Raw genomic sequence first — 26,937 nt, forward strand, 5'->3', positions numbered from 1 at the left:
TCGTGATCAAACAGAGGCGCACACTAAATCAGCCTTAATGCAGCAAACATGCTGGCAGGGAGAGAGACACAAAAATCAATACAAGCACCAAAAGCAAGAGACTGTTTAGTACTGCATCGCATGTCTTCAGTGAGAAGTGGAAGGGGTGGTTGTTGCTGCTTACTGTATGATGATTGAAATCTTCAAATGGCCTTAAACAATTAGTAAATAAACTGCAGAATATTGTTTTCTAACACATGCACAAATTGCATGTATTGAAACAGCACTGCACAAGCTCATTAGCCAGGGTTCAAAGTAGAGGTCGACCGATAGTGGATTTTACCGATACCGATAGCTAGGTTGGACCACACTGGCCGATACCGATTAATCAAAAGCAGCAACAGTACTGAACCATACTTTGTAAATGAATAAAAATATTAATATTATTTACTATATTGATCATTAAAGTTATTTCATAATTTGCTAATGTTAAAAGAAGAAACTTTAAAATGTAAAAATATAGCCTATTAGTAGCTAATAGTGAATGTTGAAATGAAAACACTCTAACAAGAAACAATACTTCTACAGTTTGCTACGAATGGACTTTTATTGTTAAATGTTACCATTTAATTTCAACAATCATGCTTAAAGATGGCCATGTTTAAATATCTACACAAGGCCATAGCATTAAAATTACATACATATGGATATTGTATGTGTACTCACACACTTTATTTGCTTCTATTTTTTAACACTTGATAATTATCTAATCAAAAAAAAAAAAAGTTAGTCGCGCAGCGCTGCGTCTAGGAGAACTCAGAGGTATCACACACACACACACACACACACCAGACGCTTTGCGTTCAGATCAAGTGGCGGTCTAAAACAATTTATTTAAATCACCAAACGGACATAAGTTTGCTTCAAGAATGAACAATGTGGCATAAATGAGTTTGAAGTTCGGTGTTTAAAAAAACAGAGCAAGTGGAAAGAGAACACGCGATCTGTACTACAGCTCTCTACATGAAGCATACAGACTTTATTAGAGCCACAGAAAGACAAACGTTTTGCTGAAAAATGCACAATACATAATTTATAGCCTAGGGTGAAGTCATTATATACATTCACAACAATTTGGGACAAATATAATGTAATTTAATAGAAAACTATGTGAATGACGTTCTGTTCTGCAGCAGGCTTTTCTGTCGGCTGTATTTAAGTGTCACGTGTCAAAATAAACAACACGTGCTGTCAGTGATTTCCGCCTCTAGAGGCCGCTCTCGTACTGTATAATGCCAGCGGACCCTTCTCAGCCATTCCGGCAACGGTTGCAAACCGGAAAACTATTGGCATGGATTTTTGCCGATAACCGATAGTTGTGGCAATCAACTATCAGTGCCGATTAATCGGCAAACCAATGAATATCTATATGTGCGACAAACATCTTCCCAAATTCATAATGAGAATTATTTATAAATCTGCTGTCAGCTGCACTGAGGACTTCCTGCGGGTTTCTGCCAAAATAAAAGCTGAGGAAAAGTCCATAAACATTCATAAATGTTAGTATTGTAAATTTACTGTTGTTCTGTACAATAAAATAAAAAAGCAAGACAATAATAATGATAATAATAATTATTAACAGCTCTTAATACATTTATTATAACATTCACACATAGTGTTGAAATTGGGATATGAAATAAAATCTAATGTTTTAAAAGAAATTTCTTCTGCTCAACAAGGTAGCTTTTATTTGTACTGTAAAAAATACATGACTGATTCAAGTCTCAAAAATGTCCAAAAATATTATTTTACTTACTCATTAATTTTAAGTTAAATTGTGCTTTGCTACTATAATGTCTGCTAGAATGTTAAAAATGTTCAGTGTTAAATACTTTTAAATTGTTGTTTTGTAGAAAAGCAAGACAAAACAGTACAAAGCACATTTTGGCTATTTAATTTATGCAATTGTGAAAAGAAATTGGCAAAATACATTGGGGAAAAATGCGAAAAAATGTGTTCGATATTCAGCCTTCGGCCCAGTGTTTCATTTTGTTCGGCTACGGCCAAGAATTTTCTTTTCGGGCATACCTACTGTTTACATTCGCTTAATAGCCTATATACTGACTATGTTTAGTATAAATCAACTGAATACTCATAATTTTGCCGTTTACATGCAACACAATTTAATTCTGTAGTCGCATGCTGTTTTAGATGCGGCTCTGTGTGTGCACGCTTTGGGTGTGAGCTCACAGAAAGGAGTCTCACAGAGAGTGCGTGAGTACTGAATTGAGTTCTCTTTGGCGCCATCTTGCACAGACTAAAAAGCACGTACACATGATACATTCCATCATCTGTCCCAAGCGTGTTTCACGATGAAATATTTGCGGAAACATTCCGCATTATGTGCTGGTATCTTAAGGACTACCGTGGACAGCAAATCACTGTTAATAAGGGAGTCATTGCGATTGAAATGATTAAAGAATCATTTAAATGGTTGATTAATTCAGGAACGAAATGCTGTCATGTTGCTCAGAAACGCAAAACAGTGCTGCACCTTTGTTTGGAATTATTTTTGTTGTCAAAATAGAGGAAAAACAGGCAATATGGTGTCTAAAACGTAAGTCTCTTAATTAACATATTGTTTTTTTTTAACTGTTGTAAAATAGATAAAAAAATACTGTTAATCACATTTGTAATCATGGTAATTTTTGGAGAACAAACCGGCACTCTTCATGTGAAATTGATTAACTATATGAAGTGGTATAAATATATACATTTCTGTCCCCATATCTTGAATTTCGGATCATCAAATGTATTTTAATAGACTGAATCATGCAGTGAAAGAACACACTCTAAATGCACACTCGCACTAGTCGAGACTTCACATAATGTATGTGTGCGCTCTGTAGGTGTGTTTTGAATGGTTTTTGCAAAATACTCGATAATGTCAAATTGCACATCGTTAAAACAACAATTACGATATTATCGCAGACGATATATATTGCACACCCCTAGTTACAAGCGCGGAAAATGCAGGAATTAGTAGAATTACGCGCAATACATGTGCTGAAATTCAAGCCCTTAACACAATAGTGTTATTTTACATTCAGGCCAAATTATTACATAGGCATATCTGTACGTGAGTACTATTAGACCTTACTTTATTTGCATCTTTGTTATTATGCATGTAATTTGTGTTGGCCTATTTGTTCTTATTTGTGACTCTGGACCACAAAACCAGTCATATGGGTAAATGTTTCGAAATTGAAATTAATACATCATCTGAAAGCTGAATAAATAAACTTTCCATTGATTCCATTGGTTTGTTTAGGATTGGACAATATTTGGCCGAGATGCAACTGTTTGAAAATCTGGAATCTGAGGGTGCAAAAAAATCAAAATATGGTCTTTAAAGTTGTCCAAATGAAGTTCTTAGCAATGCATATTACTAATCAAAAATTAAGTTTTGATATATTTACAGTAGGAAATTTACAAAATATCTTCATGGAACATGATCTTTACGTAATGTCAGAATGATTTTTGGCATAAAAGAAAAATCTGTAATTTTTGACCCATACAATGTATTTTTGGCTACAAATATACCCCAGCGACTTAAGACCAGTGTTGGGCACGTTACTTTAAAAAAGTAATTAGTTATAGTTACTAGTTACTTCTCACAAATAGTAACTGAGTTGGTAACTGAGTTATATCATTATAAAAGTAACTAATTACCAGGGAAAGTAACTATTGCGTTACTTAAAAAAAAAAAGTTGGATAACTTGGATGCCCCCAATATTAAATGAATGAAATGGACACTAAATATAATAAATTATTATTATAAAACATTGTACACTAATCTATTTTAATATTTCTGTGGGACAATGTGAGAGACACCTATCAAATTCAATATATTATTGTAAATAGTATCAAGCAATTATATATATAAAGCTTATGTTTGTAAAATGGCAGTTTTTTGGGTTTTTTAAATATCTGACACTTAGCATCAGTCAGTCAAGCATTATAATCTGATATTATGATAATTTAGCATTATATGATGATAGAACTTTAGTAATTATTTGTCATGTTGACTGAACTTAGGACTGGTGGTGGTGAAATTGTTTGTCATTTAGTGTTTCGATAAAATAAGGAAAAAATAAAAAATAATACTGATAAGATAACAAAACTACTACGAATTCTACTACTAATAACAATATAAAACGCACTAAGGATTAATGTGCTGCTGGGTTCATGAATATTAATCACGTTGTCTGCGTTCGCTCGAATTGATTTGCTGAAATCAAAACAGGGACGATAATGAATGAGCGCCAGCCAATGAGATTGTCGCTTGCGCATAAGTTCCGCCCACTACAAGAGAACCCGGCAGTTCTCAAAAGCTGAAGAATTCCAAAGGAACTCCGTTATTTTGACAGGAAAATGCAACAAAGAATATCGTTTACATGTAGCGCGTCAATTCTGCATGTTATGTAAGACTCTCTTGCTCTGTATCTTTCTTTGCGCGTGTGAGACAAAGCGACGGCGAGCCGTGTTCCTTCACACTAGAGTTTACGGTATGTCAAATACAACACTGTGCATCCATTCAGATAAACTGAAAAATAAAATGATAATAATATTATAAATTATAGTAACGCCGCATTTTATTGTCAGTAATGGTAACGGCGTTGTAATGGGAGAAACAGTAATTCGTTTGATTACTCGTTACTGAAAAAATAACGCCGTTATTCCCATCACTGCTTAAGACTGGTTTTGTCGTCCAGGGTCACACTTTTACTGACTGTTCTCTTGCCTTTAATACCATTAGATTTAGTTAAAGGGTCATGACATGAATTTTTTTTTTTATATATTTAAAGCAGCTGTTTAAACCAAACTCGTCAAAGTGAACATTCTTTCACTCCATTTGTCCTTTTGATGACAGACTAAAGTGTGTGGACTGCGTCAGAAAGCGAACGCGCATCTGTATTTGTGATTGTAATTTCTATTTGGTTTTGATGCAACGCAACACTCTTATTCAGCGTGATCAAATGTCAAGCCGTTAAGCGACTGAATGCCAGTGGGCGGGGCCTATGTTGAGAACACGACTATTTGTCAATGTCTTGCTCTGGAGGCAGTGTTTATACAAACGACTGTGCCCAGGTGATGTCACCTCGCCCCTCAGATCCAACAAGAGCCATTTTTGGAGCTTGATTAAATAAATGCTTTGTTTATAATGAGGAGGACATTTTTAGCTATGAATTAATAGTACAAATACCTCTTATGCCAAAAGATCAAGGCAAATGTGACTTCTCATGTCATGATCCCTTTAATACTGTTAGTTAGGCTAGTAGTTTTCGCTGTGGTGTTAAAGTACTTTTAAGTGTGCTTTAAGTAATAAATGGAAAGCAAAGTTACATTAATCCATATAGATAAAAATTTCCAGAGCTAATTATCGTTACATTTTATCATGATCTTGATGATATGATATTGTTTATTGCCCAGCCCTTTTAGCAAGCCATGTAGCCCATTACTACACAAATGGTTGTTTTCTGCATGTTTATTTGCTAATATTTGCATTTAGTAAGAGAGAGAGAGAGAGAGAGTTCTAGATGAGAAGAATAAGAACTACAAAATCACACAATAGCTTCTCAATAATAGTACTATTTATCCTAAGGGGTTGTGCAGTTATACACAAATCTTGTTGCTTTATACATAGATTTTTAAGTTTGCTATAATCGCCGTGTGCTTGAAATGAATTTAAATAATACCTTGGATCCAGTTTTGTTTGCATGTCCTGCAGTATTTCTGTACCTGCAGCAGAATCCTCACTAAAGGGTCTCAGACAGAAGCAGCAAGAAATAAACAGGCTGAATTTGATCTGCAGTTTGAATCTAGCATATCACGTCACATTAGAAGTGGATGTTCACAATCGACAATCAATTTCCCTGACATCTTATTTTTTCCCCTCCTCACCCTCCCCTTTCCATTTCCTCCATTTCACAAAACCTCTCTTTTGTGTATTTGTCTGCTCTGTCAGGGCTGGCTTCGGCCTCAAGAAGCCTCTGAAAATGAATATGGTGAAGAGGATCATGGGGAGGCCACGGCAGGAGGAGTGCAGCCCACAAGACAACGCTCTGGGACTCATGCACCTGCGCCGTCTCTTCTCCGAGCTCTGCCACCCGCCGCGCCACATGACACAAAAAGAGCAGGAGGAGAAGCTCTACATGATGCTGCCTGTTTTCAACCGGGTGAGAGAGAAATGGCTGTTTACATAAAGAGACAGCATCATCATAGTGTAATGTGCATCAGAATAATGCAATTTATTTAAAAAAAAGAAAAGAAAAGAAGCAGAGGTAGACAGAAAGTAGAGAGACTTCTGAAAAGTACAGCCTCACCAGTCAAAATGCATTAACAGAGAAGACAAATATAGTTGACATTTTATTGCACTGATAACACTAAAACACCCCTGGTGGTTTTGTTCTTTTTGTTTTTGTCTCATTTATTATAATTGCACCAGTAGCTGGAAGTTGTAAAGCTGTAACGACTGTAAACTTCATATGCAGAATTGCTAGAAAATCACCAAACAGTGCAAAAAACCAAACATTTAAGTTTGCTACCATTCATGGGGTTTTTGGGCTACCAGTTGGGTCAATCTTAGTAAGATTTACTTAAAGTAAATGGATACTTTTGGATGCATTTAATTGATCAAAATGTACAGTATGATTTTAACATTGTTACAAAATATTCCGTTTCAAATAAATGCTGTTCTCTTGAACTTTCTATTCATCAAAGAATCCTAATAAATTGTATCACAGTTTTCACAAAAACATTATGCAGCACAACTGTTTTCAAAATTTTTAATAAAATGTTTCTTGAGAGCCGAATCTACATATTAGAATGATTTCTGAAATTTGGAGTAATAGCTGCTGAAAATTCAGCTTTGCCATCACAGAATTTTTTTTATTTTTTTAAATTATTATTTCACAATATTACTATTTTTACTGTATTTTTGATATTGCTCATCATGAAAATAGCCACAGTAGCTGGAATGGTGTTGAACACAAACAAACAATCATTATTTTTGATCAAATAAATGCAGCGTTGATGAGCATGAGACTTCTTTCTAAACATTAAGTAATCTTACTGACCCTAAATTTACAGTAGTGTATATAGTCAGTGAATTTCATATTGTTAGCATGCAAGAACCGTAAAACATTGTCTTATTTTACAGACAAATCGCTATATTCTTCTGATAATTAAAATAATAAATCCCTGTCTTTAAGCCAAATTATTTCCACTATACTTACTGTTAACTTAAACAATGAGAAGAAGAGAACCAGCAGTTACAAGTGCTTCATTTACAAAGGCTAGGTAGTCGTTATGACATCAAGTGACTCTCACAGGCTGGAGAAGAGCATGATGGTGCTAATCATCCAGCATTGATTATACAGAAACACTGCATATGACCTCAGCTACAGCTCATCATTGTGCATAAAAGAGCGCAGACTTGCTGCAGCCTGTGTGCGTTTGGAGAGCACTTGTAGAAGGGGGATGAAACAGGCTCTCTATTTACAATGCTGTCATATTTGATGAAGAGCTATAGACTCATGTGAAACGCTGCGTATTAGCATTAACATTAAGTATGTCTCTCTTGATTTTGATTTCTTCAAACAGCAAGAGGCCTGACAGTCTAGATTTGAACATGATGGTCTTGCACCTCTTATGAATGTTTGTGGTTAGTATACTAATTTGACTGGACATTCTGACTGCGAGCCAGATGCTGAAGGGCAGTTTTGTGAATGTCTTATCAGCGCTGCTACGAAAGCTAAAGAACTCTATAAACTGAGCATACTGCTCTTCAGACATCAAGGGACTGACTGTTGATTAAACCTCAGCTGTAACTCAACAGGTCCCCATCTTTGTAGAGGAAAATTTTCTACATGAAAAGAGGGTTGTTTGAGCTGTGTAAATGGTATTTTTGTGTGTGTGACAGGTGTTTGGGAATGCTCCACCAAACACGATGAATGAGAAGTTTTCAGACCTGCTGCAGTTCACCACTCAAGTGTCCAGGCTGATGGTGACTGAGATCAGACGGAGAGCATCCAATAAATCAACAGGTACTTCAAACTACTCGAATGTCCTGGGTATTCTGTTAACACACAAGTATGTATTACACAGACCTGGGCTAATCTATTTAATTGTAAGAAAACTTAAAAAGTCTGAAAAAATGTGTTAGCATGATATATTAAAAGTCATTAAAGAATCAATTATTTTTGAAGGTTGATGTAAACATTAAAATTCGACCACACTTTTATTTGCTAAACTTTGTTTTCCCATTACACAAGTTAAATAGTTTTTTTTAATTATTATTTTTAAAGTGATATAATAGAAGTTGTATCCTCTATTTATTAATAAGTTTGTATAGACATTACAGTGTTGATCCTGATCCTATACCTGCTTTATACCTATGTGTTCTTGCTTTTATTACTGAGGAACACTCAATCTGGGCTTTATGGTCTTTGAGTTACTCTGCTGTCCGCACACTGCGTGTTGGCAGCTTGTCTTGGCACATGATGTACAGTAATGTTTATTTTTGGTGATGTAATCTACCGTGACAGCATATGCTGCATAGATCCACAAACACCAGATTGAGCATCTCATGATACAATGAGGAGAAAGTGCTTGAGCATTTTAGCTGATTTTTCTATTATGTTTTAACACTTGTTTTTGTTTTCAAACTATATTCATAATACTTATACAATGAAAAGCATTATGTAAAATGTTAATAAAACTGTATTTATTCTATATGTGAGATTTATTGCATTTTAATAACAATGCATTTCAAAATGCCATTATATGATTGCATTTTCATTGTGGCAGAAAATAACATTCTTCTGAGTAAATCTTATCCTTTGTGAATTCACTGGGGTGTCACGATATTGCATCTCAAAAAGAGGCAGCAATGGATGAATGAGAAACGAAACTGCCTGCATGTCATCACCTCTAATTGACTCGGCGTCCTTCCCCAGATGAGGCCAGTCACACACAAGCTGACGTGTGAAAATGGATTTGATCCACATGCACACACTGTTAAACGCGTCAGTGATTCTGTTTGTGTGCGTGTGCTCCTCCCACAGAGGCGGCCAGCAGAGCCATTGTGCAGTTTCTGGAGGTAAATCAGAGCGAGGAGGCGAGCCGGGGCTGGATGCTCCTGACCACCATCAACCTGCTGGCTTCCTCAGGACAGGTCTGTGTGTTTAATGTGAGGCAGATGAAACGATCACAAGAAGCATTTACAAATAAAAGCAAGGTCCATCTGGTCTAGAAAAATGTATGCAGAGACATAAATACATGCACAGTTTGTTTAATGTTTTTTTTTAATTTAGTAATTTTTTTGAATGAACTCTTTTATGCTCACCCAGGCTGCATTTATTTGATCAAAAATACAGTAAAAATTGTAATATTGAGAAATATTTGTACAATTTAAAGGGATAGTTCACCCAAAAATGAAAATTCTGTCATTAATTACTCACCCTCTGTTCATCTTCGGAATACAAATCAAGAAATTTTGATGAAATCCGAGAGCTTATAACAGAGTGCTGACCCTGCAAGAATTGTTGAAAAAAGTTATTTTTGTTTTCTTTGCTCACAAAAAGTATTCTTGTAGCTTCATAAAATTAAGGTTGAACCACTGATGTCACATGGACTACTTTAACGGGTCTTGAATGTGGTGTGGATGTGTGAGTGTGGTCATCAAAAATAACTTAATTTGTGTTCCAAAGATGAACGAAGGTCATACGGGTTTGGAACAACATGAGGGTGAGTAATTAATGACAGAATTTTCATTTTTGAGTGAACTAACCCTTTAAAGTAACTGTTTATTATTCAGCTACCAAAATTGTATTCTACCAAAATGTTTGCAAGTTTTTCGAATTTTAAGAAAACCTAATTGTCCCTTGGCATGTCAGTACCTAGTTTATGAAAAATATAAGCAAAAACTGGAACCAGCCATGTTAGGTTTGCCTTTCAGCACACTATCAGCGGCTGTATTGCTTAAATCTAGAAACAGCAAGTGTAATTTATTGAGCGTGTGCTTGGTTCACCTTATCTCGAGTTGCACAGACCTCAGTTATCAGAGAGAAAGAAACTGCCTTCCAGATAAAAAAACTGGAGTACTGCGTGGAAGCCGGAAGGATTACTATGGTGACATTAGTATGTGTTGGACTTAACCAAGAGTAGGAGAAAGGAGGAATATTCCTCACTCTAGATCAGTGGTTTTCAAACTTTTTTCAGAGCGACCCTATTTTTTTCTTTTTAAATTATCGCAACCCATATATATACAGTGGGGCAAAAAAGTATTTAGTCAGCCACCAATTGTGCAAGTTCTCCTACTTAAAAAGATGAGAGAGGCCTGTAATTTTCATCATAGGTATACCTCAACTATGAGAGACAAAATGAGAAAAAAAAAATCCAGAAAATCACATTGTAGGATTTTTAAAGAATTTATTTGCAAATTATGGTGGAAAATAAGTATTTGGTCAATAACAAAATTTCTTCTCAATACTTTGTTATATACCCTTTGTTGGCAATGACAGAGGTCAAATGTTTTCTGTAAGTCTTCACAAGGTTTTCACACACTGTTGCTGGCATTTTGGCCCATTCCTCCATGCAGATCTCCTCTAGAGCAGTAATGTTTTGGGGCTGTCGCTGGGCAACACGGACTTTCAACTCCCTGCAAAGATTTTCGATGGGGTTGAGATCTGGAGACTGGCTAGGCCACTCCAGGACCTTGAATGCTTCTTCTGAAGCCACTGCTTCGTTGCGGGCGGTGTGTTTGGGATCATTGTCATGCCGAAAGACCCAGCCACGTTTCATCTTCAATGCCCTTGCTGATGGAAGGTTTTCACTCAAAATCTCACGATACATGGCCCCATTCATTCTTTCATTTACACGGATCAGTCGTCCTGGTCCCTTTGCAGAAAAACAGCCCCAAAGCATGATGTTTCCACCCCCATGCTTCACAGTAGGTATGGTGTTCTTTGGATGCAACTCAGCATTCTTTCTCCTCCAAACACAGCAAGTTGAGTTTTTACCAAAAAGTTCTATTTTGGTTTCATCTGACCATATGACATTCTCCCAATCCTCTTCTGGATCATCCAAATGCTCTCTAGCAAACTTCAGACGGGCCGGACATGTACTGGCTTAAGCAGGGGGACACGTCTGGCACTGCAGGATTTGAGTCCCTGGCGGCGCAGTGTGTTAATGATGGTAGCCTTTGTTACTTTGGTCCCAGCTCTCTGCAGGTTATTCACTAGTTCCCCCCGTGTGGTTCTGGGATTTTTGCTCACAGTTCTTGTGATCATTTTGACCCCACGGGGTGAGATCTTGCGTGGAGCCCCAGATCGAGGGAGATTATCAGTGGTCTTGTATGTCTTCCATTTTCGAACAATTGCTCCCACAGTTGATTTCTTCACACCAAGCTGCTTACCTATTGCAGATTCAGTCTTCCCAGCCTGGTGCAGGTCTACAATTTTGTTTCTGGTGTCCTTTGACAGCTCTTTGGTCTTGGCCATGGTGGAGTTTGGAGTTGGACTGTTTGAGGTTGTGGACAGGTGTCTTTTACACTGATAACTAGTTCAAACAGATGCCATTAATACAGGTAACGAGTGGAGGACAGAGGAGCCTCTTAAAGAAGTTACAGGTCTGTGAGAGACCGAAATCTTGCTTATTTGTAGGTGACCAAATACTTATTTTACCGAGGAATTTACCAATTAATTCTTTAAAAATCCTACAATGTGATTTTCAGGATTTTTTTTCCTCATTTTGTCTCTCATAGTTGAGGTATACCTATGATGAAAATTACAGGCCTCTCTCATCTTTTTAAGTGTGAGAACTTGCACAATTGGTGGCTGACTAAATACTTTTTTGCCCCACTGTATATATATATGCTGGAAGGATGATCTGTTCCAAAATCAAATCACTGTCGGTGCTTCTGAAATTAGTGAGGGTGCTTGCCTTCATGCACATCTATTCTGACATATCATATTTTGTCCAGTCCATAGTTATGATTATCACAATGTCATTGCAATTTCGAGAGAATATGCGGATGTCACATCCGAACGTTTGTTGCAAGTACGCCACATTGGTCCTCTTAGCAGCATGAAAAACGAAACTTTTATTTAAATTCTGAATGGAGAATAGGCTATATACAGCAAAGAAAGCGTGCAAAGTGTGCTTCCTTAAAAAGCTGTCACTCATTTCAGTTTATCGCGATCTCTAATTCCGCTATAATCAATCTGTCAACACGGCACAATTAATCTCTTATTTACATCACCTACACTTTGTTCATTATAATCAGAGGATTTACGCCACGAGCTTCCAGAACCCTGGGCTGAACAAGAACACTCGCGTTCTGAGCGGTGAGTGGATTCTGACTCACTAAAACTCCTCTGATTGGCCATTGCGTTATAGAAATCAACAGATATGTCTCTGATTTGCTACAATGTACAACATTGCAAAAACAGAGCGCAAACACAAATACACATTTGATTCTGAGGCGGCTGCCAGATACTTTCGTTTTGTTGTTTATGTTATAGTTGCTTATTTCCTGAGTCTACTTGGTTACATACGTTTTCCTTAAATCATTTTTAAGTCTCACAACCCACCCAAGGGTCGCGACCCAGGGTTTGAAAACCACTGCTCTAGATGGCTTCTCCAACAATGGTTGCAGACCTGACGTCTCAACTTCCAGCTTGAGGATGGTGTCACGTAGGACCCGTTTCTCAGGCTATTGATTGCTCAAGCATGAACAGCTTGAGGCCATGACTACCAAGTCAAGGGTCACTTTATGAAGCCCTGTTTTGAAGTGAAACACCACATAAATGATCTCCAATTACTAGTTTTTTTGTTGCCCTGAAGCACTTCCTCTCATGGATTGATCAAACAGACAATGTGCCTATCATGTCATTCATTAGACGAGGAAGGACTGATCCCACTCTCATCCAAAGCTCTTTGAAGTCAGTCAAGAATAGAGGTGCAGATTTCCTGTCCAGGGTAGGTCATTATGTCAGTGCCCAAACTGTATCTCATAAATTATAGCACTCTGGAAGGGCCAATGTAAATTTTTTGCATCACAATGAGAATCTATGATATCTCATGAAATCTGTTCTTTAGTAGCTGGTGCTGGATATTATTTTTCTATATCTTTTGCAGTGCGTTGTGGGGGCTACAGTAAAGCCATGCCATGTACTGTAGTAGTGAATGGTTTCCGGGTATATGTGTATTTACTCTGTTAGAAGGGCATGGTTACATCATAGGAATTATTAAAGGGCTGTCTGTGGATCCATCATTTTTTTTTTTTTTTTCAGGATTCTTTAATGAATTGAAAGTTCAAAAGAATATAAATATTTTTGTACTCACTGCATCCTTGCTGACCTGAACTTCTTAACAGAAGTGTGTATGCTATTATAATTAGCCCTTTTTTAATGTTAATGTCTCCTTGTGATTTTGTATGGTTATTTTCCTTCAGTGCAAGTTGTTTGTGTTGGCCTGCTTTAATAAAGTAGGATCTCATTAATTGGCTGAAGTTCTGCCAGCACGCTCAAATCTCTCTCAAGTCTGTTGTTAGCTCTAATTTTATTTTGGTTCATATAATCCTTAAGGATCATTTACCTCCATAACACACTGAAAAGAACTTGTGCACATAAAGATGAAGCGCAGAAGTGTAGATTTCCTGTGGCCTAATAAGTGCCCTTTCTCTTACACACACACTGCCTATTTTGACATTTACTACTCCCTCTTTCTGCTTTACTGTGAATATATAATGAAAACGCTTTCTGATAAAATCTCCATGCTGCACTGCACATAAAACACATTTCCACCACCTAAATGCAGACCTTTTGAAATGCGGATCCAGTGATATGGCACAATTTAGAGCTTGTCATAATCCAGAGGATGAGCTTGAATTAATTGGACATGCACCATTATCTTTTCAGGCAGGAGGCTCTAGTTTTGAGAAGTGAAGCAAGTTTTTGAGGGGTGAAATATGTTTGTATTCTAAGCTGTGAGTTGCAGACAAAAACTGGTGCTCTTGGCAACACCCTCCGCCCCTCGGAAACAACAAAGGTCTTTTCTTTTCTCTCTGTAAGGACGCCCTTCATGCTCTACATTCCCAATGCACCCTCAATTCACCCTCATGGTCACCGTCTCTCTTGTCTCATCTTCCCCTGCGTTGACAGTCTGTGAGAAGTCCTCCTGCTTTTTCCTTCTTCCATTGGTGTTTTTCTGTCAGACATCATCGTTTAGTGGCTGTAGGTGGCATGTACACTTGACCCTAGACCACATTGTCCGCTAGCGTCTCTTCAGTGTTGAGGTTATCTACCACAGAGAGAACTATTTCAAGTCTTGACCGTCTGCCATAACGGGGGCTTTATGGAGTCCAACTGGTTCAATTTCCCTCACACATGCAGCTTTTGCCTGAGAGGCTTTAACTGTCCTTAATTTGTATGTAAAAGACTATTAATGTTGCTAAATAGTGGATTTTTTTATTTATTTCACAGATTTATTGATTTATTTTTTGTGCACGTAGTGTGTTTACTGGAATGAAAATGCAGAAGTGATTAATCTTCTGTTTTGCTGTCTCATTCTTATGAAAGCACTAAATGTGACTGTGCTGTAATGCATCCTCCATTAAGGTTTGGCACTGCTGGGATTCTTTGGCCTTGTCTTAAGACCTGTCCACACCAAGAAAGATAACTATATTGATAACTGCACTATTGTTTAAAAGTATTTTTTTTGTTTTTATTCAGCAAGGATGCAATTAAATTGATCAAAATTGACAAAGACATTTATCTATAGTAAATGCTGATCTTTTGAGCTTTTTATTCTTTTTGGAAAAAATGATAATTTCTATAAAAATATTAAGCAGCAGAACTTTTTTCAACAATGATAAGAAGAAATGTTTTGTGATTGTTTATAATGAACCTGACTGTTTCTGACCCTTTGTGAGTAGACAGGGTTTTATGTGACAGCCTGTGCACACTGCTGCAGACTGACTGCTGCAATGAAAGAAGTGCTTGGGCTGTGCATATGTGTGTGTTTATGTGAGAGAGAGAATTATTGGCCGGATTGAGCTGAATCCTACCACTTCCTGACTTGCTTTAAAAGCGGCTGATGGGTTTTTATCCTCTCATCAGTGTTTCATTGGCACCAGCAGCAGGATCCTGCTCTGATTAGTGTCAGGCGAGACTGCTGCAGGTGACATGGCAGTGAAAAGCGAAGCTCTGACCCACCTGCAGCATTTCGTTTCAGTCACGTCCACCTGAGCCCCTTTAGTGCAGAGTGATGACATCACTGATCTCCCATATTATGCTTACCAGGGTTTCACAAAGGACCTGAGACCCAAACTGTAATGAGATGAATTGCACACAGGTAGGTTTACTGTTTCATCAGTACACATGGTTTATTGGATTTTGACAATAAAGGATGTAATTAAGAATTTACGTTACTGTTCAGTTTATTTTAAAATATGTGTATGTGTGTGTATATATATATATATATATATATATATATATATATATATATATATATATATATATATATATATATAAAACAGTTACATTTTAAGAATTTTCACAATATTGCTGTTTTTACTGTATATTAGATCAAACAAATGCAGCTTTGGTGAGCATAAGAGACTTCTGTCAAAAACTTTCAAAAATCTTACCAACCCCAAACTTTTGAACAATAGTGTATAATCATTTGTATTAACAGAAAATAGGTTATTCAAGAAAAAGTTGTTCAAGTTTACACCTCAAACTTGGGTTTAAAAACTGTTATAATCCTTGTTTTACCATTCAGCAAGCTGTCTGATGATGATGGTTTTAAACACGGTGTTTCATAGGACTGATATGTAATGCAAAGTGACTCATTTTTATTTTCCCCATTCTCTAGTCTATCCGTTAACAGAATTGTAGAATATTAAACAGGTTGCCAGTTATTTGTATTCGAATACATAAAAAAAACATGATCTGCTCATTAGCTGAATTTTAATCCTTCCCCTTCTATGTTTCTACAGAAAACAGTGGACTGTATGACCACCATGTCTGTGCCCTCCACGCTGGTGAAGTGTCTATATTTGTTTTTTGATCTGCCCCACATGCCCGAGGTTCCTGCTGCCACCCAGACTGAGCTTCCTCTGGCAGACCGCAGAGCTCTTCTACAGAAAGTCTTTGTCCAGGTCTGTCTGTCTTTAGGAACAGCGTTTTATCCACAAAATATCCATAAAGTGTACATATTGAGACCAACTGTGACTTTTTCTTCTCAGATCCTTGTGAAGCTGTGTAGCTACGTGTCTCCAGCAGAAGAGCTGGCCCAGAAGGATGATCTACAGCTGCTCTTCAGTGCCATCACCTCCTGGTGTCCCCCCCACAACCTTCCGTGGAGGAAGAGCGCCGGAGAAGTGCTTACCACCATCTCCCGACATGGTCTCAGTGTCAACGTCGTCAAGTACATCCACGGTAAGTTGCGGTGATGATTTGACTTCTTTCACTGTGGTTCTTTGCCGTTGCTCTGCATTGATGCATACACTGGCAATGTTTTGCTGCTGGCATCTTATGAACCCAAGTAACATTTTAACCTTACGTAACCGGTTACTGTCACTCACTATTGTGCTTGTAGCGTTTTTAGAGGTCAGTGTCTGGTGTTTGCAGACACTTTTGCCAAGAATTGCTCTGCAGTTAATGGATCAATGCTCACATCTTTGCCCTTAAGATGTATTTAAGTCCTTTGAAGTATGTGAATGTGGAAATGTTGTCTTTAGGTATTTGTTGGTTTACTGCAAAAAAGTTAAAACTGCTTCAAAAATGACAACATTTGTTCTGTCTCTCTTGCAGAGAAAGAGTGCTTGTCAACGTGCATCCAGAACATGCAGCAGTCAGATGACCTCTCTCCACTGGAGATTGTGGAGATGTTTGCTGGGCTCTCCTGTTTTTTGAAGGATTCGAGTGATGTCTCTCAGACACTCCTGGATGACTTCCGCATGTGTCAGGGCTACACCTTCCTAATAGATCTTATGATCAGGTGAATGATTTTTAATTATTTATTGCAAAAAATCTTCAGGATTTTATATTTGAAGGATAATGTGTGGTCAGGAAGAGGGTTATTTTGCAGTAATGATCAGTGGACTGTACATTTTCAAACTTGATCAATTGAGTGTGTTCTTGCAGAATATAATTTCTTAAAGTATTTAAGTTATTTTATTATCTTGCTTGTATGTTTACTTAAAGTGTTAGCTTAAAGGCATAGTTCACCCCCAAAAATTAATAATTTAAAGGCAATAAGAGGCAGTATTAGTTATTTTAAATTCTGATATGATTGAGTAGTGATACTCTCTGTTATACTTGCTATACATATTAGGTTGGAGCAGGCCAAAGAGGATGAATCCAAAGATGCACTAAAGGACCTGGTGAACCTGGTGACCGCTCTGACCACATATGGTGTCAGTGAGCTGAAGCCAGCTGGTCTCACTACCGGAGCACCCTTCCTGCTTCCAGGTTTTGTGGTTCCACAGCCTTCTGGGAAAGGTCAGCCCTCATGAATTGACATGCACTTGACTCTTAACTTGTGTCACAGCACAGCTGGGTGTGAAAGTTGGTGATGTAAAATTCCGGGGTCTGTTGAACTTTAGCCAGGAAACATGGAAAAATTGGGATTCAGATGGCAAGTTTGCAATGCTGAGGCTTAAGTCTCCTGCATTACTAAAATACTTTAGAGATTTAGTGTGCTTCTATATTTGCATTCGTTCACATTTTTGCATCCGCTGAGATTTTTTCTTGCTTCCAAACAAAGAAATTCAAATGACTCTTTAAATGATTTCATCCATTCATCCATCCATTCATTCATTCATTCATTCAAAAAAATGACAATGATACTTAAATCTTTTTTAAGAGCTTGCAGGATGAATTAACCTAGCTGTAATCAATAGCTGTCTAGACCTTTGAGTGAGATTAGCAGTTTTCTTCCTCATGGCGTTTTCAATTATTAACCCCCTCATCTGTGTCTGCTGCTGCCTCCCTTCATCAGCTAGATTACTCTTTTAGTCACACAAGGAGAAGAAGGGCCTGCGGTTTCTGAGGGAGAATTAAAACATTAGTGTTCACTGGCTGTAAATGGCATTAATTGGTCAGAAGGTGGCAAACAGCAGACACCTACTGTGTAATCTGGTTAGGTTATTTGTTTGGCTTGTCTTATGCCTCGCCAAGAGCCATTAAATGCTGTAATTAAAATAATGGTGCCAGATTATGTTGTTTATGCACCCAGTCACATCAAGACTTCCTCTTTTCCTACAAGCCAATCACAAAGACTGTTTATTTCCTACTTTGTGGTGTCATTTTCACTCAACCAGCAATAGCGCTCACTGGAAGTTCATAAAGGTTGAATGCACAAGAATGTGTTTTTAAGGGTTGCAGGGTTGAAGGACTGGCTTGTCTCACTCTATGATCATGTGACGGTCGGGTGTTCATAGTTGTTATTATTGCATACAGTATGTTTTTCTTGAAGCCTAGTTGTATAGCATAATTACTTTTCAGAAAGACCCAGTGGAGAAATAAACATCAGTAATCAATTTTGTGCTCAGGACCATTGGTGGCTATTCAGCAATGTTGTAGTCTGGACCAGCTCATTTGAGTCTGAATCAAGACCGATACCGGAAGAATGTTGAGTCCACATACTCCCAAGTCTATGACAAGACCAAGACCATGAAAATATGAGACTTAAGTCTGATTCTAAGAATGTATTTTCATGGTCTTGGTCTTAATCTTCGAGTCTTGGTCCTCGAGTCAGAGTTTAAGACCATCATATTTTCATGGTCTTGGGTGCTGTTTTGAACGTAAATAGACGATTTTATTCAGAGATGTGTTTAACTGTTGTATCACCTTAGTGTATTTCCGATTTTTTTGTCTACTATTAAGCTTAAATGTCTTATATATCTTTTTGTTAATTGTATGACTTTTATTATGTTATTTGCCTTGCTGCTGACATGGTGTTAATAAATAAATAAATGATAGTCTTGGTCTTGTTACAGACTTATGTTTTGAATTCAACCCTCTTCTGGGCTCTGACTTGAATGAGCTGGTCTCAACTATGGCAATGCTGTTCATTTATGAATATTATGTGACTTGCTGTATGTGTGATTGACCTCTTTTTAACTACAGAATTATTTGGAAGTCATGTCATGAATATACACTTCTGCATTCAGATTGAGAGGAAATGAAAATATGTGAGGTTGTGTGTTACTAGCTAGAGTTCACCAACGGTCACTGGAGTTTCTGGTGTCTAGACGGTGGTGCTAAATGAAAAGTTAAGCCAAAAATGAACATACTTTTGTTATTTACTCACCATCATGTTCCAGACCTGTATGAATGACTAACATTTGTGGAACACAACAGGAGCCATTTTTAATAATGTATTGGTTATTTTTTGTCCATCATTGCTTATGATTCAATATCTTTTTTTCAGGCCACACGGTCAGAAACATCCAGGCTTTCTCTGTGCTTCAGAATGCCTTCTTGAAGGCCAAGAGTGGTCGATTAGCACGTATGATCCTTGAAGCCATTGCCAACATATACGCCGCAGACTATGCCAACTATTTCATCTTAGAGGCGCAGCATACACTGTCGCAGTTTGCAGAGCGAGTAGCAAAGCTACCGGAGGTGCAGTCCAAGTACTTTGAGCTACTGGAGTTTGTTGTCTTCGGTCTTAATTACGTACCATGCAAAGAGCTTTTTAGCGTTAGCGTGCTGTTAAAGTCAAGTACTTCTTACGGATGCAGCATCACAGCAACTCGCACTCTTCTCAAACTCGGGCGCCACCACCCTGTCTTCAGTGATGTCTTCCGTGAAGTTGGACTGCTGGAAGTGCTAGTTAACCTGCTCCACAAATATGCAGCACTGTTGAAAGACCCAACGCAAGCCCATGGCGAGCAGGGTAAATCTTTTGTGAACTAAAATTAAATCATTAAAAATATATATATTAGTAAGGGTTATTTAAGTATTTTTATATAGTGCTTATTAATTAGCTTGTATTTTTTTATACTTTTTAGTTTTTAAAATTTTAGTTTTAAATTTTAGGAATTTTATCATGTGCTTTTGTCTTTTTTTAATTCGTTTTTTTAAATATCTCTATTTATTTCAATTAACAAAAAACTTTTTTTTACATTTTTGTCTTAGTTAACAATAACAATGTTGATACTAGTTCTAATTTCAATGACTGCTCCCCCCACTGTGGTCAGGTGATGCCAAAAACAATGTGGCTGAAGAGCAAAAACAGCTTGCCTGGCTTGTCATGGAGACACTCACAGTCCTCTTGCAAGGATCGAACACCAATGCAGGTAAATGTGTGCATGACTGTTTCTTTTTTCACTTTTTAATGTTAAATTGACTTTGGAGAGTGGAATGAGATTAGGAAAGGCCCACAGGACGGGACACAAACTGATCACCCGAAGCGTTATCACACCATATGTCAGAACGCTGCCCAGAAGTCTATGGCTCTGAGTTTTGCTGGGTTTTGAAAGAGGAAATGGTGAGCAGTAGGCTTGGAATTAGACTGACACAGTAGTTTTGGTCTCACCGTCTCTTCCTCTTTAGCTACCTTTTATTCATAATCAGGGCCTAACGGAATCTGTCACACAGAAGCTCTGCAGATTTACACAGGATTGGAGTTCATCCCACCCCTCACCCACCCACACCTTGTGTATTTGTTTAAGAGGTGTTTTTGGTATTACTTTATTTGTGCGTATCAGGAAGTTCAACTCTCAGACAGACATTTTTTACTTTTTTAATCAAAAGTAGTTAATCACAGTGATATCATTTCCATTTAAAATGGTCTGTTTTGGCAAGACAAAAGGAGATGTCCCTTTTCTTTTAAAATAGTACTTAGGCTTTAGTTACATTGTAGCTGTAAACCATCATTTGCTACTTCCTACTCATTCTTGAGAGCTTTTGATTAGACAAAAATTTGTGTGGAGCACGAGTCATTAATATTTTTTAATATTTTGTCAGTAAAGAAAGACTACATTTTAAATCTGTAAGATCTGCTAAAGGTTCATTTTAGTAACTTTTAGCAGTATGCTAGTATATAGATAGCCTCGAAGCTAATATACATAGACACAATGCCACAAAAGTTAATTTTTGATTTCATATGTTCTTGAACAGAAATATGAGATTGACATAGCTTGTTTTAAAACTTTCCAGTGCACCCCTTAGGCTTTCAATATAATTGTGTTATTGTACTGCCATTTTTCCTTTGTTTTTAAGCACTCAGGGACGAGTCAAAATTCATTTTCATGCTCTCAGGCCCTGCAGTAGTCTCACTCTCTGTGCTGAGTCAGGTCTCTGGTTGAGAAACACTCTCAACTTCAGCTCTGTAATCATTTCTCTTCTATATCATGGCTGCTGATAGTCTCAGAATGCTCTGTCTCATAGATGCACTCATGCTTTATTTATTGTTAGCCAGTCAGAATGGCTTTATTGCAGAAAATGAGTTGAGTAATTCCAAATATGGCATTGACACTGAGGTGATCAGTCATTTCTAAATCTCACTATGGTCTTGTTGTTTCTAATATTTACATAAACAATACATTAAATATCTTTCCAAGCTATGAAGTTGAAACTGAAGTTGTCTCCAAGCTTATATGACACTGAGATGAATTTTTAACGAGAAAATCTGAATCTCTCAGGATTGTTCCGTGAGTTTGGCGGAGCCCGGTGTGTGCACAACATTGTGAAGTACCGTCAGTGTCGTGAGCACGCTCTGATGATCATTCAACAGCTGGTGCTGTCACCATCTGGAGATGATGACATGGGTACTCTGCTCGGCCTCATGCACTCCGCACCATCAACAGAACTACAGCTCAAAACTGACATTCTGCGGGTGAGGCACATTTATAACTGTGAAGAAAATAAGTGACACATTCAGCCAAGTTGGTTACAGGTGCAGATAGCAATGGAGTAAATTTGGAAAATAGTAAATGTCCACATTTTGAAATTAATGCTTCAAAATTTTATTGATCAAAATGTTGCGGTTGTCAAATAAAAATTTTGGTGCACTTCTATTATATGTAATATAATACAATAATATATCATATTATATAATATATTAGCAGCCATTAGGCTATGTGTCCACCAAAATGTTTTTCCTGAGGCTAACATATTTTTTCAATTGTTTTGAATGGGAGCGCCGTGGTTTTTAAAACACCAGCAGCGTGACGAGGTAATGAGCAGCTAATGTTCAACTTTGGGTAAAACGCTATGCTCATCACTGTTACTTTTAGATTTAGACATGCTGAGATGCGAGCAGCCATCATCGGATCTTCAGGATGGAATGAGAGGTAGAGTTGAATGGCATCAGCATAGCAGTGATATTAAAAGCCATGTTTCTGAATGACAGAACCTAGTGATGCCATGTAGACAGAGAAGAGAATTGGTTCAAGAACTGAGCCCTGAGGCACCCCAGTAGTTAGATGTTGCAACTTGGACACCTCACCTCTCTAAGATACCTTGAGGGATGTATAGGAAAGGTAAGAGTGTGGTTCCTGAGATGCCTGATCACTACAAGTGAACAACAATGGAGGAGAAGCTAATATTGCTTGTCTCCCAGTATTAATGTCTACCAGATAGGATTCCTGGACTACTATGAATATTGATATGAAAAATAATGTTTGCAACATTAACAATGAGTCTGCAACATTATTTCTGCGGATATTCTGTATCATAGCAACCAAAGCGTTTCAATTGAAAAAAATGCTGGCCACAGAAGTGCCCTTAAGCACTCACAGCTAGGTGTTTTTAGCTGGCTAAAAACTCTTTAGTGGACACACAGCCTTACTCCAGTCTTCAGTTTCGCATGATCCTTTAGAAAACTTAATAAAAAAATTTTTTAAATTAAAATCATATTGAACCCAGACTTTTGAATTAATTAATTAAAGCATCTTTGTTAGACAATTAACTTCCATCCTTATGATTTAATTCTGAATTCACCTAACATTATTTGTTCTTTCTCATTAGGCTTTGTTAGCAGTGCTGCGTGAGAGCCACCGTACACGCACTGTCTTCCGCAAGGTGGGCGGCTTTGTGTACGTGACCTCACTGTTGGTTGCCATGGAGCGTTCTCTCTGTTCTCCACCTATCAGCGGCTGGGAGAAGGTCAACCAGAACAAAGTCTTTGAACTACTACACACCGTATTCTGCACTCTAACAGCAGCCATGCGTTACGAACCTGCCAACTCACACTTCTTTCGCACTGAGATCCAGTACGAGAAGCTGGCCGATGCTGTGCGACTTTTGGGATGTTTTTCTGATGCTAAGAAAGTTGGTCCAGCAACCGTATTCCCCTCAAATGCCCAACCATTCCAGCGGTTACTGGAGGATGAAATCATACCAGCAGAAAATGTGTGTCCCACACTCAAGCACTGCAGCAAGCTGTTCATCTACCTGTACAAGATGGCCACCGACTCTTTTGACAGGTGTGGATAAATGGAAGTTGTCTTTTCTTAATGAATAGAAAGGATCAATCTGTTTTGGATGTGATATCAGTATGATGGCTGAAAAAAGAAAATGAAATCCCTATTCCGATTAAGGGGGCAGTTTACTTTTATTTAGAAATTTTAAGAGGACTTTAGTAAGGATGGGCATTTTGAGTAACTTTTATAGTCAAGTACTCTTTGCACATAAAAAAATAAATAAATAAAAATTACGTCTGACAAGTCTATAAATTACATCAGTAATGACAGTTTCATGAAATACTTTAACAAACTATGTTATGTCTTAAACAAAATTAGCACAATGGTTTAATTAAAAGCGTGCACAACTACTTTTGAAAATTAAAATGAACACGCTAAAAAAAATTTAAAATAAGCGATGTAATTAAAAATTTAAAAGCAATCACCCAGGGCTTACATAGAAACCAATTTTAAAATTAGACTACCGCCATCAGGGAAATTAACATGTAAAAATGTCTATTCTATAAAGACTATTTTGTGTTTTTATTAGGGGTGTCCCCGACTAAGGATTTTCATAGTCGAATCGGAATTTTTTAATCTTGCTGACAGTCGACTGATAGTCGAATCATATGTTTTGGGGGCGGGGCAAAATACATTACCAAGAGTCAAGTCAGACATTCGACAGTCATAAATACTGATGTTAACACACAGGGAAAATGTGTAATGGACGCCTCGCAGATATAAATGGAGTGAATAATGTTTTATGCTTTGATTAAAAGATTAACATTAAACGTCAGCGAACAATAGTGCTCTCATTATAACGTTATGTAGGCTATATGACAGTTATTAATGTTCTGCATTTCTGTTTTGAGCTGCGCGCGCTGAATGACAAGTAGAATGAAGCATTTGATAGCAGGTTTTTAATCAATGGGATTTAACTCATTTATCTCATATAGAATACGCTTCATTATTTATACAACATAACGTTAATATAACAACTTATAGGCTATCTGCACAAAACGCCCGATGCATGAACATGTCTGCGTCTGAGCGGCTCTGAATGAACTCCTTTTGTGGACGCGTTCTTCACGCAACAACGTGCAGAAACACGGGAACTAAACTCTAAAAATTCACAGTGTTTTATTATAATAGTGTTCTCATTATGTGTATATGACAGTCCCAGTCCCAGTCATTAATATTCTGCATAGTTGTTTGTCCTGCTCGCGCTGAAGAGATAATCACCGTACAACGAAGCGCTTTACTGCAGCATAACTCAACCAAATGCATCTTATACGAGATAAATAATATACACGATATATATAAACCGGCTGAAATGTTTTGAAATCACTTGTATTCTACCTGATCGATAAAAATCCAGTCTTTCACTCTGCCTGTGTCAATTTGAGTCTTGTTAAAGTTTTAAATCCTTGCCGCCAAGATGCTCCTCTGTCGGTCACGGATTATGGAAAGTGAAATTTACATCAATAGGGGTGGTTGGATTTATTCAGGCACGTTAAAATATTTATCAAAAGCTGTTTTTCTTTTCAGATTCTTATTTACAGCATTATCATAATAGGCTGTATATTAACTTATTGGGAGAAAACCGGTAGTTCCATGTGAAATCAGACATTGAGTACCCCCATATAACCAAAATGGCACGACCATAACACCCCGCGAATATTCGACTGAGAGATTGGGAGTCGAATCAGGCTCCTCGAATCGAATCGTCGACTATTCGGGGTCATCCCTAGTTTTTATATTATGTTTTTATTCAAATAAAAAATTTAAAATTTCCATTGCTTAAGATAATAGAAAATGCAATGGTAGTTTATTTTTGCGTTTTGTTCCATCAATCTGGTGGGATTCATGATTCTCACAAGAACCAAATATGCAAGTTTTAAAGATTGCTACTTGGATGCACTTGAAAGTACACAACATTTCCTTTCATAATGTAAACGTGTATCTAGAATGCCACCCTAAATATTCATTTGTAACATTTAGGGATTCAGTGGGGAAAGTACTCTCATTGTTTTTTATGACAGGCAAAGTCGCAAAGGAAAATTGGTTTGTTTAGTTTGAGGTGCAGAATGAGTACTCAACCAGTTGACTCTTCATGCTCATCCCTGATCTGCTGAGAGTGTAGTTTAGATGTGTCGTTCTCATTAGTCATGACCTTCAGAAGATGCAAATGCCTTCACATGCTATCTGAGTGTAGCTGTGCTTTGAGCTTATGTTTGTGTTAGATTTGCATGATCTGTAGATCCACTGAGTTCTATGTGCTGTGCCCTGAGCAGTATATTCAACAGGAACTAACTGCCTCCCTCTCTTGCTCTTTCTCATTTCTTTGTCTCTCGTAACCTCTGGCATTGCCTGGCTGCACACGTGGGGTGTGTGTGGTATGGACCTGCTGTTTGTGTTTGTATGGCTGTGGGAATGTCTGGTCTGTCTTCATGTTGATTGTTTGGTCGTGACTCTCTGTGTCCGTGTGTGGTTGAATCGTTGTAGTCGTGCCGAGCAGGTGCCCCCCTGCTTGACTCATGAGACCTCGCTGCCCTCTCCTTGGGGCACGCCAGCAATCGCCAGGAAGAGGTACTGCTTTCTGCCACCTCTTCCTTTTCTCCCTCTGTCTTTTCCTTTTTTCTTTTTAAGTTCTGTGCTTGTCGAGTGATCAGACCCTTTTTTCTCTAGTCTGTTTCAATTCCTCTTCCTTCTTTTGTTCACTTTTCTCTCACTCCTTTCTTTACTGTAGGGATGTGCAATTATATTGGTTATCTGCCATTATTAGAAACTGTTTATTTATCATATTGATCCATATTGTGCATAAATACACCACTGTTCAAAAGTTTGGGATTGTGTTTTTTTTTTTTTTTTTTTTTTTACTTTGTCAAAAGAATGTCTTATGCTAACCAAGGTTGCATTTATTTGATCAGTAATACAGTAAACACAGTAATACTGTGAACTATATTATTTACATTATTGTGAAATTTAAAACTTTTCTCTTTTCATGTATTTAAAAACTATTGTAATTTTTTTAATTTATTCCTATGATGGCAAATCTGGCGTTACCCCAGTCTTCAGTGTCACATGATCCTTATATATAGAATTATAATTCTTATTAAATAAATGTAATATACTAATTTGGTGATCAAGAAACATTTATTATTTATCAGTTCTGAGATTTTGTGGAAACTAATACATTTTCCCCCAGATTCTCTGATGAATAGAAAGTCCAGTAGAACAGAATTGTTTGAAATAATATAATTTTTTAACGATGTGAAAGTCTCTACTGAATAAATGTACTTATTAGATAGAAAAATACTGACCCCAAATTTTGAATTGTAGTGTAAATCTGTTAATATTATATATTTAATTGTGCATGTCTAATTTCCCCTATTTTTTCATTTCGATTAGCTTTAACAGCATCTAACGCTTACTTGAAGTTAATCTTTAAAAACACTAATAATTTAATAATA

The 26,937-nt window shown here is 37.4% G+C and overlaps 1 protein-coding gene across 1 annotated transcript in view; it reads left to right on the plus strand.

Annotated features, from left to right (window-relative positions):
- The window catches only part of wdfy3 (WD repeat and FYVE domain containing 3), a 78,786-nt gene that overhangs the window by 10,761 nt on the left and 41,088 nt on the right, over window positions 1-26,937 (plus strand). The window contains 12 exon segments of the mRNA XM_058775444.1: window positions 6,008-6,218; window positions 7,964-8,087; window positions 9,108-9,217; window positions 16,046-16,207; window positions 16,295-16,487; window positions 16,863-17,049; window positions 17,386-17,552; window positions 19,486-19,953; window positions 20,258-20,356; window positions 21,704-21,897; window positions 23,031-23,488; window positions 25,970-26,053. Of these exon segments, the coding sequence (XP_058631427.1) occupies window positions 6,008-6,218; window positions 7,964-8,087; window positions 9,108-9,217; window positions 16,046-16,207; window positions 16,295-16,487; window positions 16,863-17,049; window positions 17,386-17,552; window positions 19,486-19,953; window positions 20,258-20,356; window positions 21,704-21,897; window positions 23,031-23,488; window positions 25,970-26,053 (2,457 nt within the window).

Source organism: Onychostoma macrolepis, chromosome 05 (assembly GCF_012432095.1).
Source record: "Onychostoma macrolepis isolate SWU-2019 chromosome 05, ASM1243209v1, whole genome shotgun sequence".
NCBI lineage: Eukaryota > Metazoa > Chordata > Actinopteri > Cypriniformes > Cyprinidae > Onychostoma > Onychostoma macrolepis.